This window comes from Cynocephalus volans, chromosome 4 (assembly GCF_027409185.1).
Source record: "Cynocephalus volans isolate mCynVol1 chromosome 4, mCynVol1.pri, whole genome shotgun sequence".
Taxonomy (NCBI): Eukaryota; Metazoa; Chordata; class Mammalia; order Dermoptera; family Cynocephalidae; genus Cynocephalus; species Cynocephalus volans.
The window spans coordinates 79106904-79126353 of record NC_084463.1 but is presented as its reverse complement, the minus strand read 5'-3'; the positions used below and the strand labels follow the sequence as shown (position 1 = coordinate 79126353).

At 41.2% G+C, this 19450-nt stretch overlaps 1 protein-coding gene across 3 annotated transcripts in view; it reads left to right on the top strand.

The window, feature by feature from the left end:
• The window catches only part of AMOTL1 (angiomotin like 1), a 167051-nt gene that overhangs the window by 80215 nt on the left and 67386 nt on the right, over nt 1–19450 (top strand). For all 3 annotated transcript variants that reach the window (XM_063092389.1, XM_063092387.1, XM_063092390.1), the window contains 2 exons: nt 3801–3950; nt 8116–9046. In XM_063092389.1, the coding sequence (XP_062948459.1) occupies nt 3801–3950; nt 8116–9046 (1081 nt within the window). The remainder of the gene's footprint in view (nt 1–3800; nt 3951–8115; nt 9047–19450) is intronic.

Below are 19450 nucleotides of genomic sequence, written 5' to 3'. Positions count from 1 at the left end.
TGGAGGCAGAGGGGCAGCTCACCAGGGTTCCTCACTGTGCCTTTGTCTCTTGCCTCCCTCAGAAAACTCACTTCATTTTACTTTAATTCATTTTTTCCCTCCAACAGCGAGGCCCTTTGTTATTGCTACTATTGAATAAGGAAAAAAAGTCTTGTTCTGGGTCACATTACCTAAATTCCTCTGGACAGGTACACAGAAAGTAAAGCATAAACCCATAAGGGGAAGAAAGCGTTCAGTGCTTCAGAAGCAAGCCCAAAGCAGTCACGCTCAGAAGCAGAGAAGCAAAAGATTCTTCGTATTGACAAATGACATGCAGATTTTGTAAAGAAAAAGGAACTATGCTTGGTGAAATGGGTCATAGTCAATATCAAGCAGAAACATTGAACCCTCAAACTAGAATTTCACCCTTTGTTGAGTGCAGCAGAAACAGATCGCTAGCTTTCCTTCAGGGTAGGGGCCTTGGGAGCTGTGTTTGCCCCAGTGAGAAACTCCCCAGAGAGCTGACTCCTTTACACTGAACCTTAGCTCGTTTTCATTGCTTTTGCCAATTTCCTCATGCAGACTAATGCTGTGTGAGCAGTAATCCTTAGGCTAGGTTCTGGTTTGAAAGAAGTAGGTAACTAACAAGTAACCCGCTAAGTCAAGAGGACCTTGTATGGAAATAGTCTTTATGAAGCCCCTACAGACAGCTATAGTGCACATATTACACACTGTTGAGTCAGCAGAATCCTTGACAGGCCGTGGACTTACCTAAAAACTGGCCCCTGGGCCTGCGTCTGGCCTTGCAGGGGCTTCCTGGGTGGTGGTGGTGTCTGGGAGCCTTCTGCGGTTTCTCCCAGCTCTCGCTCCCAGCTATGAACTGCTAACAAAGAAAGCAGCATTCCCCTCATGCCACCTGTTTACTTCCACTTTCTCACTTCAGATATCCTTGACCTGTTGGTTAGATCATGTGCCCTGCATTTTGCTTAAGAAAATAGACTCAATTTGTGCTCCAGTAGTTCCCATTGAAGATGGTGAACTAAAACAGACAGGGAAGGATTAGTAGGTAAGAGATGAGACTGGGGCTTCTCTTAGATTTTGCTGTATGGCCCAGGAATCCAGTGCAGACCCTGTGACACACATTACTGTCACTTTTCCTTGTCTTTCAAGTGAGAAAGCTGGAAGTTAACATGATTCCTTCAGGCTGTGTAAGTGCTGGGATTGCTCTCCTGCTTGTCTCTTGGCTTCCGTGAGTGGGTGATACTTGTGTCTGTCTGTCTGCAGGGTCTGCTATCGTCATCTACTCAGCTTTCCTGCCTTTTTTCAGCACTGAGGAGTGGTGGGCAACAGTAGGAATGTAACTCAGTGAATGTGTGGGCCCCTGAGTGTGTGAGGAAAGGAGGAGGCTTAAATGATCACTGACATCTAGATGGGCATCCTGTCCTTCAGTCTGGCTGGGTGTGTGTATGTGAAGTGCACGAGTTCTTTCATAACATTGAAGAGAAAGTGATGAAAGGTGGCATATCTTTGGTGTCCTCTGTGCTCAGGGCTCTTTCAAGGATGGTGTCTCTGTACAGTGTCATGTGGCATGGAGCTCTTGAACATAGTCTCAGTTGGCAGGCCATGGGCGAAAGTGCAGAAAAGTAATTCATAGCAATGTTGAAGTGACTATGAATGGCTTAGTGTGGGGGTCCATACTGAGCGGCATATTGTAAGCATATGTACATATATGTGTATGTATAGATACATGTATCCCCTACACTCTCCTTGACATGCATTTGCATATACATACACAGGGTCTTCAAAAAGTTCGTGAAAAGATTCCGGATTATCTTTTAATTCAGTTTTTCCATAAACTTTTTGAAGTACCCTTGTGTATACATATATATCTTTTTCTTATTTGGATCTCAATTTTATTAGGCGTTAGCTCAGTTATTTAAAATTCTTAGTCATGTGACTAGAAGGTATCACTCGAAGCTGTAATATGCTGACACATGTCATTCCTGACCCCAATCTATTTTAAGAAAACATCACACTTTCTTTTATTGAAGCTTATGGGCCCTCAACTCCTCTTTCACTCTGATTGGTAGGAGGGGTGGGGCGAAGGTGCAGAAATGTATTTTGTGGTTGGGTTGTTTTGGTTTTTGCCAATGTGCACTGTTCTCCCTCTAGCTTAGGGCTTCCCAACTTTGGCTACACATTGGAATCATTTGAAGAGCTTTATAAAATACAGATGCCTGGGTCCTATTTCTGGAGATTCTGACTGAATAGGTCTGGGTGAGGCCTGGGTACCGGGATTTTAAAAGTTCCCCAGGTGATCCTAATGTGCAGTTAAATTGCACCTTATACCTCTCTAGTTTTCCACCTGCCTGAAACTAGAAGCCAGATCAGGATTTGCCTTTGGATTTAGGCCATCTATGATTTCTAATTTTAGCCCTAGCCTTTTAGATTTATAGCTGTAGAGGATGAGGCCTAGAATGGGCTGAGCGTCCTTCCAGGATAATCCTTGCAGATTGGCCAAAAAGACAAGACTGACAGATACTGTCTTATGCACTGGAACTGTAGTTTGAGACCAATCTTTATAAAATATGTCATTCATCCTCAGTTTATATTCATCTTTAAGGTGAGAGTTACAACTACATTATTTATTTTAAATTTATAACTTATAAGTTTAAATTTATGTTCTAGTTATCAAAATCGTTTTTCTCTCTAGCCCATATGTGCCAATGATACATGTGAGCACACATGCAAACACTACTTCATGTGTCAAGGTAAAGAAACTCAGAAAGATGAGTACATTCTCATCTCATTACCTTTCAGTATAATTAGTCACTTACTACGAGCTTTGGCCTTGTGGGAAATGGGTAGATAACAAACCTAGCAAGAAATTTTAAATTACCAGTTTGAAGCAATTGCTGAAAAACATTATTTTTCTTCTAATGAAATTATCTTTTGGGCAAGGATTTTAATTAAAAAAAAAAAATAGTATGATTCTTTCCCCAGAGTAAAATAAGTTACTTTTGCCATAAAGAGCCCAAACAGAGGACTGAGTGCAGAGAGGGAAAGCAGCCCAGCCCAGTCCCAGCCTGCTGAATGTTCCCACGGATGTTGTATGTGCGGTATCAGTGTTATTGTAGTGGTATCTCATGTTCAGTGACTGGGACTGAATACAGTGTCACGTTTAATTGCAACAGGAAGCACACTCTGGCTTGTGAGTGAAGCAGATAAACTGGAGCCAAAAGGCCAGTGCTTGGCAGAGGCCCAGAACCTGTAACCCCAGTCCTACACTACAACGTGAGACTCCAGAAACCTTGGAGTGAGGCGGGGCACTGTGTCCTGTGCTGGGACATTCTCTTGCTAACACATGGTCTGGCAAAATGACTACCCCTCTCTGTATCTTTTAGATCTTTTGAGAGCCAGCTGCTCTTCCCATTTTAGTTTTCCTTTTCTGGCCTCTCCACCTCCCTCCTGTGTACCCCCACCTTGACCGTTCCAAACGTGTGGCTCGTTAGGTCCACCGAGGACTTGCCTTTTGTTGGTGCTGCTGCTGCTGTCCTTGGAACTGGTTTGCGTGAAAGCATTTGTGCCTTCTCTCAGCGTGTCTTGAAGATTATTATGTTGACCTCGCGGGTCATTTTGGTGGGTGGCCAGACTTGTGATAATTCTGAATAGTAACTTTGGAATTTTATGAATCAAAAAGACAGAGCTCCCCCTACAAGTTGAAATATTGTGGGAGAAAGCCTCATGGGCTCCTGTGAGTCACGCAGGAAGGAGGGAGGACTTCATTGGCACTAATATACACTTTATTTTCTCTCCCTTAGGTCCCCCTCCTGCTTGTTATAGCACCAGTAGTCCTGTCCAGATTCTAGAAGACCCCAACTACTTCTTCCCGGACTTTCCACTCTATTCTGGGAGGCATGAAGCATCTGCGTTGACAGTGGAGGCAAACGGTAGCATCAGGGAGAAAGTTGGTAAGTCCTTTTACCGGCACTTGTGTCGGAAAAGCAAAATGATCTTATGTTTCTCTTTTTAGCTCTTTAGATTATTCAGATTTTTCTTTATTCTTTATCCTTGTTTTAAAATTCGGCATGTTGTATTATTGGTTGTCTCTTTGTTAGTAGGTGCCTTATTTTCAATCATGTGGTGCTATGGTGTTAATAGACCATTTTACTCTAATATGTGACTCTGCGTCACACCCAAGTATGTAGGAACTTCCGAATTCTACCATTTATTCCTTAATTTTTCTCTAATTTCTAAATGCTGTTTCCTACACTTTCTCAGAATTTTTTTTTTTTCCTCTTCTGCTTTTATTTTTCTCTCTGTGCAGATAATTCAGAGGTTCAGAAAAAATCATTCAGAACTATAGTAGGGCAGGAACTGCCTCCTTTGTAAAAACTTTCTACTTTTGAGGGCTTTGAGACTGGTGAAACTATGAGAGAATCTTTAAAACCACCTTCGGGAAGGATCTCATGGCTCTTGTCAGATAGGATTTTAACTCATTTCTCTCTCTTCATTCTGTGAAAAACGAATTCATTAGTTTTCATGCTTGTTGAGACTCATTCCTTTTATTATTCATCCAATAAGTCATTTTCTTTTGGAAATACATTTTTATTTGAATTTTTATTCAAGTTTTATTTTTTTTTAAAAAGTATTCTTATTTGAATATGCTCATTCTGTGAAGCCTTTCAGACCAGTTACCCTGAGAGGGAAAGGACTATGTCCTCCTCACTGGCATAACCCCAGCACCTATCAGAATGCCTGAAATATGACAGGTTCCCAATAAATGTTTGTAGAGTGAATGAGTGGACCAGTCCAGCCCAGATTGATCTCTCTTTCCTTGGGTTTTTATAGTTTATTACAATTATTTGGCAGTCATCTTATGTGGGCTTTTAATAATCTGTTTTTATTGTTTTAAAATTTTTTATTGTTGAACTTTGGGTTTATATTTCATTACAGTATATATCCTCTGAAGGTAAAGAATAAGTGTGAATTTACTCCATATGAGGCAGATATGAAATCTCCCCTTTTTACAAGGGAGAGAGGTTCAGAGTAGTCAAATATCTTGCCTGAAGTCACAGAGATGAGATTTTTTTCTGGGTGGGTGGGGACATGGGCAGGGAGAGCCAGATGATGAAAGCTGAGCTTCAGGGACCAGTCTGTAGAATGCTTTAATTTCCTCAACATCATTTCCTCAGTGCCTTCTGTGTATTAGGGCAGTACGCTAGCCATTGGGGAAACACACATGAATATAACAGACAAAACTCCCTGCCCTCTGAAGCTTGAATTCTGGTAGAAGAAGACAGATAATAAATACAGTATGGATTGAAAGGAGCAGAGGTCAGAGGCCAGAGATATTAAGAGGCTATTTGTGACATCCAAGCAACTGGTAAGGAGATCCAGAACCCGGGAGTGACTGAGGGCATGGAAGAATGCACTGGATAGGAGAGCATGTTGTTGTAGAAACTAGGGTTTGGTTTTGATTTTTAACTACCATAAATGTGAAATTTCTTAACGAAAATTAGGGGACCAACAGGGAGTTGCAGTCTTTTGCTATTGCAAGGGCCTTAAAAATGTCACCTACTAGCACCTTTTCTCATATTTTAATACCAAAAAAGTAAGAGGCATGTAATCCTTGACAATTGTTACCCAAAAAAGACAGTTGTAAACCTTCTAATGACATGTATCTATGTATATACACATACAGACATGTTACTATACATATGTGTATATATCTTGTGAGCATATCACACCACCTCCATTTTCTCATTTTACTGTGGACTGAGAAAAACTAGCTTGGCAGTAGATTAAATGCGGGGAGCAAAGGAGAAAAAAAGTCAAAGCCGAATATGAAATTTCTATGTGGAATACTCATATGATGAGGATGCCATTTATGGAAAAAAAAGATATACTTGAGGAAGAAAGATGGTTTGGGGGAAAGTAGTGTGTTCTATGTATATATAAAAACACAGAGCAACCAATGCATGGAATTGGAGTACTGAAGGCTGCCTGGAGATGGTCTGCTTCAGCTCCCTTGATTTACAGGTGAGGATATTGAGGCTCAGAGAGAGTAAATGATTTGTTCGATGTCATTCCAGGTGTAAGTGGTAGAATTGTTACTACCATAATGCTGTATACATGATATCTTTAATACACTACTCAACAGTACAACTGTGAAATGAACTGGACTGAATGTTGTATTTCATGGAGCTCACATAGGTATTCTTTTTCTGGTTAAAGGTCTGAGGGTTCCCCCCCTCTTACATGCAGGCATTGGATTGTGTGCTGGGGAGACCCAGGTGAGAAGAAATGATCCTTGCCTTTAAGGAGTTTAGAGTCTTGTGTAAATAAAGAAATAAATAACCATCTACTGTGATAATTGCTCCAGTGGAGATATACGCATATGAAGTGGGTAGGGACATTGCAGAAGGAGGGCTCAAGCCTGCCTGCCTTCAGCAGGAAAGATTTGATTCAGAAGGTAGCTTTGGAGCTATCATTTGAAGCATGTGTAGGAATTTCCCAGGAGACATGGTGAGATGCATCTTTCTAAGCATAGGGAAGAAGTTGAGCAAATGCCTAGAGGCCAGAGAGAGCTCACGTGTCTTTGAAACTGTATGTGCTTACGCATTGCTGGAGCTTAAACTCCAAGGGGTTGCTGGTTGGTGAGGTTGGGGGCATGATTGTGGCTGGATAGGTAGGTAGTACCTGCTACACCATATGAAAGAATGTTCATGTCATCCTGTAATTGATTATTGAGGATTTTTGTGCAGAAGAGTGACATGATTACATTTTCCTATTGGAACAATCTTTCAGAGTAGTATAGAGGATAGGTTGGGGTCTGAGGGGTGGGTTTGGAAGTGAGAATGAGACTAGAGTCAGGGAAATCTATATGGAGGCTGTTGTAATGGTCTGGGGATGAGGGCTTGTAATTTTGTGGAATAAACATAGGTATAGAGTCAGATCCTGCCTCTGCTTCCTCCTACCCCTGTGGCCTCTGTGACTTACTTTCTCTGAACCTCTCCTCATCTGTAAGTTGGGGAAATTAATATCTGCCTCATAAGATCATATGTGGAATACACGAAATAATGTAAGGAGAGGATTTAGTACAATACCTGGCACATCATGTACACTTTAAAAATAGTTCTCGTGATTGTATTGTAGTTATTAATAATAAACCTAGAGGTTGGCATAGTAATAAAGAATACGAATGGCAAAGATGTTTGGGAGATAGAACTGACAGGCAGTAACTGACTGGATGTTGGGGTTAAGGGAGAAGAAGAAATTTTGGAAAACTCCTGGTTTTCTGGCTTGACAAAAAGTAGACAAGCCAGCGATACAGGGGCTAGGGGGAGAGGAAGACATGCTAAGTTGGAAGGACAGTTGTAGACGTACGGATCGTGAGTCGGTAGATGAAGGCGAGGGGTGGACCTCGTGATGCAGGGAAACTGCTGAGTGAGGGTGAAGAGCGCTCAGTACAGAGCTGTGGGAATCTCCAGAACTGGAGAGGTAGGTGGACGAGAGGGAGCCAGGGGAGTGTACAGAGAGGCCGGGGCCAGAACCAGGAGAGCGTTTCAAGAAGACGGTGATCAACCATGTCAATGCTTCAGAAAGGTCAGGTGCAAGATGTGAGAGCTGGGAAATTCGCACTGGATTTGGTTACTAATGGCAGCAGTGGGGAGGCAGCGGACGGAGTCTTTGGAAAGCAGAGGGAGCAGGTGTAGGCTGTGTGCTGAAGACAGCAAAGGAGAAGGAAAAGGGACAGAAGTGTATGGGAGGGCCAAGAAGAGATGGTTTCTTTCTGTTTGGTTTTGGGTTTTCCTTGTATTTTTTCTAAGATGGGAAAGACTTGGTTATGTTCATGTGATGAGGAGAAGGGGCAAATGGGGGGGTTAAAGGGCAGGGAGGGGTTGAAGGTAGAGCCAAGTCTAGGAGGAAGCAGGGGCAGAGGGAAGGAAGAGTTGTAGAGTCACTTTGAATTGGAGAAACACTTCCAGGAGACATTGAACGGAGATGATGGTGCCTTCGAAATCTTGCCTTTAAGTGCTAGTGTAGTTAGAACGTTAGTATTCACCGCATACTTACAGACATATATCCCCTGTGAAACAGCCTGATTTCTTTTTTCCTATGTTTATCTTTTAGTTGATGATCCTCTTTGTAACTTCCACTCCCCTAACTTCCTGAGGACCTCAGAGGTGGAAATGAGAGGTTCCGAGGATGCGGCAGCTGGAACAGTATTACAGCGGCTGATCCAGGAGCAACTGCGGTATGGCACCCCGAACGAGAACATGAACTTGCTGGCCATTCAGCACCAGGCCACAGGGAGCGCAGGACCAGCCCACCCTACAAACAACTTTTCTTCCACGGAAAACCTCACTCAAGAAGACCCACAAATGGTCTACCAGTCGGCACGCCAGGAACCGCAGGGTCAAGAACACCAGGTGGACAATACGGTGATGGAGAAACAGGTCCGGTCCACGCAGCCTCAGCAGAACAATGAGGAACTGCCCACGTACGAGGAGGCCAAAGCCCAGTCGCAGTTCTTCAGGGGGCAGCAGCAGCAGCAGCAGCAGCAGCAGCAGCAGGGAGCTGTGGGCCACGGTTACTACATGGGTGGGGGCACCAGCCAGAAGGCCCGGACTGAGGGGAGGCCCACGGTGAACCGTGCCAACAGCGGACAGGCACATAAGGACGAGGCGCTGAAAGAACTCAAGCAGGGCCACGTCCGCTCACTCAGTGAGAGGATCATGCAGCTGTCACTGGAGAGGAATGGCGCTAAGCAACACCTCCCTGGCTCAGGGAATGGAAAGGGGTTCAAAGCGGGAGGGGGACCCTCCCCAGCCCAGCCTGCAGGCAAAGTGCTGGACCCTCGAGGTCCTCCACCTGAGTACCCCTTCAAGGCCAAGCAAATGATGTCCCCAGTCAGCAAGACCCAGGACCATGGACTTTTCTACAGTGACCAGCACCCTGGGATGCTCCATGAGATGGTCAAGCCTTACCCCGCTCCTCAGCCTGCCAGAACAGAAGTGGCTGTCCTGAGGTACCAGCCACCCCCGGAGTATGGGGTAACGAGGTGATTATCAAGCCTAGAGGTTTAACTCAGTTTTTCAAAATTCAGCAATCGATGTTTTTAGCACTTATTATTTTCAAGGCATGTTAGGTTTTTCTCATCAGGTTTTTTTCTTGTGCATAATATTTAATAAGCTGCTTTTTGGCCAAAATATGTAGGCTGAAACAGAGGAGAGGGCAACTGGGGAATTTCTCCAAACATCACAGAGGGCAGTTGGGGATTTAGGAGTTGAGGGGAGGAGCCTCGGTTGTTAGCTGTCCTTGGGAGCTCTGCTTAGTGGCCTGGCTGAGTAGCAATTTTCCTGGCTGGCTTTGTGGAGAGTGTCCAAACTCCTGGAACATATTATTACCAAGGGGTTTTATAGAGTCTTTCTTCACTGTAGATTTTAAAGGAAAATATATTCTGAACGCTAGAATGGAGGAATTAAAGGGACCATAGAAGTCACATAGTCCTACCCCTCATTCAACAGAGGAAAACTAATTAATTAAATTTCCACAGTACACAGCTCTGAGGCCCCTGGGGGCTAGACTCAAGTATTCTGACCATCAGTCTTTTCACTCCCTGTCCTAATACCTCTTACAGACTGCAGATGTGCTCTTCCAGTTGATTGATGGATTCAGCAACACTGAGTGTATATTCTCTGTGGCCCAGTGCCAGGTTCAGAGATAAAGATATGTATTGTCCCTGCCTTCCAGGACCTCATAGCATCGTCTTGGGGGAAACCAGCATCTGAACAGATCAGTGCCGTTCCATATGCTGTTTTACAATGGAAGTATGTAGGGAGTGCTAGAGGAAGAGACAGGACTGGAGAGACTGGGGAGAGCTTTCCAGAGGACATGGCATTTGAGTTGTAGGGTAGAGTTGGAGTAGCAGGATGTGCTATGCAGAGCGAATGCCATTTCTACAGACTAAAAGGTCAAGAGGATGAGTCTGTAATGAGCTGCAATGATATGCCCCCTGGTGGGCATGGGTGTAATATGAAGAGGCAGATGTGTTTGGACAGGGAAGCTGAGGCCAGCCAGAGAAGGTCTCTGAGTGTTGTACTAAGGAGTTTAGAATTTATCCGTAAGCAGCAGGGGAAAGCAGTGTTTTCAAGTAGGGACAGCATGTTGATTTTTAACAGCCGACTTTAATGGCAGTGCAGGATGAATTAGAGGAAAGGGATACTGGAGGCCCTGAGGATCAGCAGGGACAGTTTCGTAGTATAAATAAGAATTAGTGAGGGTGGCCGAGGCTTGAGGCAGTGAGAGTGGAGGAGCGCTGTTTGTTAAGAGAAGTAAGGAAATAGAGTTGACAGGATTTAGTGAGTGGTTAGATACGAAAGTTGAGGAACAGGGCAGCTGGAAATAAGGCAATTGGAAATCAGGCTCTCGGGAGAGAAATCAAGTGTGAAGATAAAAATTTGGGAGTCACCAGTGTGTAGATGTTGCTAAGCTTGTGTATGAAGAGCATGCAGCATGAGAAGACAAGCAGCCACTGCCTATCATTGGGTATGTCATTCTCATTAAGGGCTTTATTTATGTTTCTAAATTGAATGAGCTGGAGTTTCCCCATGCGACCCCAGCGGCTGTGTGCAGGACATACTTTGGCCGTACATCTTCTGAAAGGGAGCAACTGGAGCTTGGCAGAGAGAGACCTGACTGATCTGCCACTTACCTCCCAGCTGCTGACACATTTCCCCTCATTGGGCTGGGAATGCCAGCTTTGAAGCAGTATAACCAACCTTTAGGCCTCAGACAGGCAGTAGGAACTCATTCTTCCTAAGGTGGGCATAACCTGACTCCACTGGGGAATCCAGGGTAGGGCCGAGGAGGCTCTTCCTTCCCTTTTATAGTTCCTTATGTCAAAGGAGAAATTTTATCTCAAAAACTATCAAATCTCTGGTATTTGCATCACATTGATTTACTCCTTTTCTAAAATAATCCGTGATTCCAGAACCACACCAGAGTTTGGTTTATGGTATTTCACATGTTTTCCTGAACATTTAACTCAGCCTCTAGAGCTTGGTAGAGGGTGAAAATATCTCCACGTGCAGTCTCCTTCCTCTTCTTTGGCTTTACTATTTTCTGCAATGGCAATGCATAAAATGGATCACTTTGCTTTTTGTCATTTGGCAACAGGTGTGATAGGAAGTGGGAGAAATGGTCAGGGGAGGAGGGAAGCACTTCTTGGAGGTGTATCCAGTTATTTGTGGAAAGTGTCATTTGTCTGAAAGTTATGACGTTAGGAAGAAGAAGAAACGTATGAGGTTTTTGAGCAGGTTGCCAGGCTTGGCAGCTGGGTTGACATGACACATGAAAATGTCTCAGAGGACGTAACAGACAGGCCATTGAGGCTGGGCCCCGGAGCTACAAGGCCCCTTTGTGAGCCCTGCTGTGGCTAGCCAGCATGGCTCCAGCAGTGCAGCCCTTGGCTGACCGGGTAAACAGAGTTGCACCCACACCAGCCCTGCTTCAGACATGTTTAATGTAGCCTGAACTCTGAGAGATGGACCTGAACTCAGCAGTGTGTGATGTTCAACTTACCTTTGACCTAGGAGACAAGCAGGGCTCCTTTTAATTTCATTGACACATTCCCTTGTTAAAGGGTTATCTGTTTGTTGTTAATAGAGATGGTCTGGGAAGCCGCAGGCTGTGTGGTACATGCACAGCATAGCAGAGACTCCTAGACCAGAAGGAGAGGCCTGTGACTGAGATCACGGAGTCCATCTCCCTGCATGGTGCTGCAGACGTGGACTTGGTGTGTAATGAGCATTCAGTGGTTTGGTCCAACCATTATGCTGTTGACACTTCAGTCCTTTTTCCTAGAGCCAGAAAGGTCTGAAGAGACGAGTGATAGAACTTATTAGAAGAATAAGAATTTGGATTTCTGGCCTTTGTTCCTGACTCACCATAGCTTATAAATTCTCTCACCTGCTCTGATGAGCCGAAGATGGAGATGTCTGGTAAATGATTGTAAAACACTGTAGACTCCCTTCGTGGGAATCCCCTTGGAGACACCACTAGTCAAGTCTGGTTGATTTGCACTCCCTCAGCCCTTGCTGTGGGTGAGCTAGTGTGGCGAGAGACAGGAGGTGGGAGAAACAGGGAACTCTCAGGATCATAAGCTGGCCATGGATAAAGCCACTGGCTTTTCTCTTGCTCCATTGTGTTTTTCCCTCAACATGAGAGTGGAAATGGATAGGAATGAGGACAAGATGGGAACTAGACAGGTTGTTACTGTGGAGGATTGTGCTCTCCCTTTAAATAAAAAAAAAAAAGCAGCATTTGGATATTAATTCTGACTCACTCTGTGGAAATAGAACACTTCCAGAAGTAGTGATTTGGCTTATGCAATCTGTGTTCTTAATGGAAATGGATGCATGAATAAATACCTGTGGACAATCTGATTTTTATCTAAGCAGTTTGGAGTACATTAGTCAAGATTCATGTTTGTTTTCCAAAGAAATCTGTCCAAAGTTTTAAAAATTTGGAAACTAGAGATGCTAAAACATTACTTATAATATCTTACTTTTGTAATATAAGCATTGTCATTTTTCCTGTACAAATTAATTTTTTCACATTGTAATCATAAATTATATTCAGTTTAGTGTCTTAGCTTTTTTAAAATAGCATTGTATCACAATCTTTTTTCCACAATCCTTTATTATTTTTATAATCATCCTTTTTATTACTGTATAATATTTCATAAAGTACATAATTTATACCATTTTCCTTATAAATAATATAGTGAACATTATCATGCATATTAAATTTTTCATATTTTGGCTTACTGCTTTAGGAATCATTATTTAGAAATGAAATTATTGGGTAAATTACAATGATGATAAATAATGATATTTAATCGCTTCTGATACTGGATAACTTTGTAAAAATATTGTAATGGCTGTTTTACTGCACTTTGACAAACGTTAGTCATTATAATTATGAAAATTTCGCTAATTTAATAGGCAAACAGTGTTAACTCCCTATTTTAATTTGCAATTACTAGCTAGGTTAATTTTGGGGGGAGGAGTTATGTTTTATTAGTTTGATTTATTTGATCTCAAAAATTGGTTCTTTATGCTTTTTGTTCATAGGATTTATATATTTTATGAATTCAGCCTAAGCCAAACCTACTCTCTCTAACACTTGCTCTAATTTTCATTTTCTAGAATTCCATCTCCACTCTGAGCAGGTAATAGTGGAGAGGCGGTGGTGGTAGTGGTGGTAGCAGTAGAACTAAACCTTCACCTAGTGCTACCTGTGTGCCGGGCCCTTTATCTTGGCTCAGTCTTGTCCATTCAGCAGAGGGTTTGATTTACTAGCTTCCTGCAAACGGAGAGATGAGCAGTAACTGTTTATTAATACTTTGTTCATCTATGAATGTATTCATTTGATTCTTAGTGTGTAGATGCTTTATAAAGGCATGACATGGTGGCCCAGCCCTTCTGTCCTAGACTGATAAAAACATCTTCTTATAAGATGATGTCACAGCCAGAGGTGCTGTGAGTTCCTTGCCCAGGGCGGGTTTCTTGTTCTGGTCACAGGCGGTCATCACCACCTCCTTCTTTCTCATCAGTGCAGGGGACTTGCAGTGTTCTGCTGTGATAGAGGGAAACTGTGGTATGACCAATTCCCCAAATCACTATTTTTTTAAAAAAAATACACTGTGCATTATTTTCCCCAGAAAACCTCCTGATTTTATTTAGGATAGAGTCAAAAGTACTGACATGCCCTGGGAATATGCCAAATGACAGTGCAGGGAGGAAGGAGAGAGTAAAGGGCAAGGACAGCCCAAGAGCACATGTGGCAAATTAAAGAGAACACCTGTCCTCAAGGAACCCAGGTCAGTTCTACAGTGCAGCCAGAGTGCAGTTTAAAACATGAACAAGCATAAAGATATGTGCTACATAGCAAGTCTAACTCCTGGTGGGCTCCATTTGGAATTTGCTCTATTACAAGAAAGAAAGTTTGGTGGTCCCATCTTACTTTGAGTTGGATGTGGCTGGAGGAGGGAGGAGAATTTTGGGAGTAAGTGTATGTTTCCAAAGTGGTGAATTATGATTTGCAGTTTATACAGTTATGAAAATTAATCACTTTGTGGGACCAAAAAGTAAACCACACTCAGGGCCGTTGGACTAAAAATTATGCATTGCCCTTAAGGACATTGAGGCTCTAGAGCCTTATTTAAATTCCACCAGCTAAACACGTGTTTTGAATACCAGTATCAGAACTCAGGAGTTTCTACAGTATTTAGGCTGAATTATGACTGGATGAGCCAAATAAAATGCCATTTGTCCTGAGAAACGGCTCTGCAGTATGGGAATTTCAAGAAGCTAGGGTCAATTTCAGGTTACTTTCTCAGGAAATCTAAAGCAATTCCAGCTGTAATGTATTAAATGAGCAACTTCTCTAAACAGTGGGATTATCTATATCCACCCTGCATAGCAATGATTTTGATCTTAGTTTACCTAAGAGTCGAGTCTTAATTTGAACGTTTATGAGACTTAGTGTCTGCATGACCAAAGGAGTCTGGGTGGGGTTTTCACAACCAAGAGCTCCTTTATTATATCTCATTTTAAAATTTCATTTTGTTTGCTTTTTAATGATTAAAACATCAATGCTAGTTTTTTGTAAACAAAAAATCTGTATTTTCTAATTTTTCTATAATGTGCATGTATTATTTAGATAATGAAATATTTTTTAAAAATAGCCATACATATTCATCATAGAAAATGTGTAAAGTACAGAAAAGTATAAGAAACAGAAAAAAAATTCATAGTCATCCATCACCTGGAGACACTTCCAGTCTTTCTTCTGTGCATTGTCTTTTATGCAGGCAAGATCCTAATGTGTATCATATCTTGAGAAGTTAAAAAAAAACAACTTTGCTTAGGGGCTCAATAAAAGTTTGTTGAACTGAATTGTTAATGTCAAAAAACTGAAAAAAATTGTTCTGATTTTTATCTCTATCAATAAGTTTGCATTGGAAAAAGTGTATTTAGCTACTTTCATTTTCTTTCATGAATTACTTGGCCATATTCTTTGTCTGTTTATTCATTGATTCTTCTTTTCCTGTTATGTTTTGTAAACTTTTTGTCAAACAAGCCATTTTTACTAAATATTAGCCTGATGGCCTAACTGTAGATAAACATAGAGTTTAGTATATTGAATACAGCTTGCTGATCACCATTCAGGCTTGTGGACCTGGGGACCACAAAGTGGGAACAGCTGGTCTGTTTGCATGAATTGCCCTGATGCTCGCTGAATTCTGGAATTGCCTGTGCAAAATGAGGTTCTTTGGTGTGTACATGCTGCATAGTCTAGAGTAGTGTTGTCCAATAGAAGTACCATGGGAGCCACATGTCTAATTTAAAATTCTCTAGCAGTCATATTTTAAAAAGTTAAAAGAAACAGATGAAATTAATTTTAAAACCTATTTTAGTTAACCCATTTATAAACATTTTAAAACATATTGTAGTTAACCCATTATATTAAAAATGTTATCATTTCAATAGATAATCAATATAAAAACTATTAATATTTACATTTTTTGTACTAAGTCTTCAAATTCTGATGTCTGTTTTACACTTAGAACACATCTCAATTTGGACTAGCCACAGTTCAAGTGCTCAATAGCCATATGTGGCTAGTGGCGACTGTTTTGGACAGCGTAGGATTAGAAGGAATGAGGATCTGTGTCAGAGAGGGACACACACGCACACACACACACACACACAGTACTGACATGCACTGATGTCATCCTGAAACTATGCTCTGGTCCTATGGTGCTGGGGTACCTTGTGATTCCTCACTGAGGTTTTAGGCATAGGGACTGTGATTCTCAGCACACAGTTTTTAAAAAGGAAGGGAGACCCAGGGGTGGTGCTTCCTACCCTTCTCTTAACACCCACTAGCAGTGTGCGGTACTAACAGAGGCTAACAGTTATTAGGTGCCTTCCTGAAGATAGACACTAAGTACAGTGCTTTACATGCATCATCTCATTCAACTCTCACAACAACTCTGTGAAGCAGGTACTATATTATCACCATTCAAAGGTAAAGGGGAGATTAAAAACTGGTCCATAGTACATGGCTAACTAAAGAAGCAGAACCAGAATTCAACCCTAGGGTGAAAGAAAGAGACCCCATATTAAGGAACAGTGCTCTCCCATACCAACATGTGGAGGCACACTGGAGTGCGGGGAGCAGGCCCAGTTTTTGCTCTGGAAGGACTATGAGATCTCTGGCTTGTCATGTGAATTCTCTGAACGTTAATTGCATACTTATAAAATAGGATCATACTATTTATGGCATGAAAGCAGCAAATGCCCAAGCTTGAGAGAATTAAATGACACAGTGAATGTAAAGTGCTACTTATTTATGGCACATTTATTTACAGATATAATGTAAAAACATAAGTTTAAATAAATCTGTTTATGAAGTCTTGTTGTACGCAGAGAGGAGCAAATGGAATGATTAGATGTCACTAATGACCTTGTTTCCCCATCCAGATAACATCGTCTTTCAATCTCTGTACTGGCCAGGTGCCAAAAAATAAAACAAAACAAAAAACAAACAAAAAAAGCAAAGCAAATAACATTGTCACTACAGTTTTGAGCTGCATGTTGTGAAACCAAATATGTGGGAAGAAGGGCAGTGGCATACAGCTATTGTTATACTGGCAACCTCCTGATTCAAGAGTCTGCCTATAGTATCCAGAACAAATCTAAATGCCAGAGATCTCTTCCTTAATAATACATTCTTTTTTTTTCAATTATATTTATATTTATTTTTGTGCATTCTAGTGTGTTGTTTTAGTACATGCATATTCTGTACAATGATTCACTCAGGGCAGGTAGCTTAGTTTTGCACCCATAATCCACCATTTCTTCTCCCCACTGCCCACCACCTCAGCCTTTAGTAACCATTATTCTACTCTCTACTTCTATGAGAAAAACTTTTTTTTAGATTCTACATATGAGTGAGATCATGTGGTGTTTGTCTTTCTGTGCCTGACTTACTCCATTTAACAGGATAGGTTCCAGTTCCATCCACGTTGCTGCAAATGATAGGATATTATTTTTTTATATAATTGAATGGTATTCCATTATGTATATATACCACAGGGTTTTTTTTATCCATTCATGTGTTGATGGACATTTAGCTTGATTCCATCTCTTGGCTATTGTGAATAGCATTACAGTGAACATGGGAGTGCAGGTGTCTTTTTGATATACTGATTTCATTTCCTTTGGGTATATATCCAGTAGTGGGATAGCAGGATCATAAGGTAGATCTATTTTTAGTTCACTGAGGAACCTCCGTACTGCTTTCCACAACTGCTGTACCAATTTACATTCCCACCAACAATGTAGGAGGGTTCCCATTTCTCTGCATGCTCACCAGCATTTGTTATTTTCTGACTTGTTGATAATAGCCATTCTAACCGGAGTGAGATGATATTTCACTGTGGTTTTAATTTTATAATGATGATTAGTGATTTTAAGCATTTTTTTCTTGTAGCTTGTTGGCCATATGTATTCTTTGAGAAATATCTGTTCAGGTACTTTGCCCATTTTTAAATTGGGTTATTTGTGGTTTTGCTGTTGAGTTGTTTGAGTTCCTTATATATTTTGGATATGAGCCCCTTGTCTGATGTGTAGTTTGCAAACACTTTCTCCCATTCTGTAAGTTGTCTCTTCACTTGTGTCCCTTGCTGTGCAGAAGCTTTCTAGTTTAATGTAGTTCCATATTTGCACTTTTGCTTTACTTGCCTGTGCCTTTGTGATCTCATTCAAAAAAGCACTGCCCACTCCCATTTTATACAGCATTTCCCCAGGCCTCTAATCCATTTTGAGTTGTTTTTGAGTATGGTGACAGATAGGGGTCAAATTTCAATCCTCTGCATGTGGATATCCAGTTTTCCCAGCACCATTTATTGAAGAGGCTGTTCTTTCCCCAATGTATGTTTTCATCACCTTTGTCAAAGATCAGTTGACTGTAAGTACATGGATTTATTTCTAGGTTCCTTATTCTGTTCCACTGGTCCATGTGTCTGTTTTTATTCCAGTATACTATGCTGCTTTGGTTACAATAGATTTATAGTATATTTTAAAGTCAGGAAGTCTGATGCCTCCAACTTTATTCTTTTTGTTTAAGATTGCTTTAGCTATATGAGTTCTTTTGTGGTTCCATACAAGTTTTAAGATCATTTTTTCTATTTCTGTGAAGAATGTCATTGGTATTTTGGTACAGATTGCATTGAACATGTAGATTGCTTTGGGTAATGTGGACATTTTGATGATGTTACCTCTTTCAACCCATGAACATGGGATATCTTTCCATTTATTTGTGTCCTCTTCAGCTTTTTTCACCAGTGTTTTATAGTTTTCATTTGTAGAGGTCTTTTACCTCCTTGGTTAAATTTACTCCTAGGTATTTCATTTTATTGTGAATGGGGATTACTTTCTTGATTTTTTTCTTCAACTGTTTTGTTATTGGCATGTAGGAAGCTGCTATTAATTTCTATGTGTTGATTTTGTATCCTCCCACTATACTGAATTTATTAGTTCTAATAATTTTTTGGTGGAGTCTTTAGGGTTTTCTATGTATAGGATCATGTCATCTGCAAATAGGGATAGTTCGACTTCCTCCTTTCCAATTTGGATGCCCTTTATTGCACTGGTCAGAACTTCTGGTACTATGTTAAATAAGTGTGGGGAGAGTGGGCATCCTTGTCCTGTTCCAGATCTTAGAGAGAAAGCCTCCAATTTTTGTCCATTCAGTATAATATTAGCTGTGGGTTTGTCATACGTGGCCTTTATTGTGTTGAGGTCCATTCCTTCTGTACCCAGTTTGTTGAGTGTTTTTATCATGAAGGGGTGTTGGATTTTTATCAAATGCTTGCTTTTTCTGCAACTATTGAAATGATCATATGGTTTTTTCCTTCATTTTGTTGATGTGAAGTATCACATTTATTGAATTGCATATGTTGAACCATCCTTGCATCCCTGGGATGAATCCCACTTGATCATGGAAAATGATCTTTTTAATGTGTTATTGGATTCTGTTTGCTTGTATTTTGTTGAGGATCTTCACATCTGTGTTTGTTAGGGATATTGGTCTGTAGTTTTCTTTTTTTGTTGTATCTTTTTCTGGTTTTGGTATGAGGTTAATGTTGGCCTTGTAGAATGAGTTTGGAAGCTGTTCCTCTTCCATTTTTTGGAGGAGTTAGAGAAAAATTGGTATTCGTTCTTCTTTAAATGTCTGGTAGATTTGTTCGGAAAGCCGTCTGGTCCTGGGGTTTTCTTTGTTGGAGACTTTATTACTACTTCAATCTAATTACTTGCTATTGGTCTGTTTAGGTTTTGTAGTTCTTCATGATTCAACCTTGGTAAGTTGTATGGGTCCAGGAATCAATCTA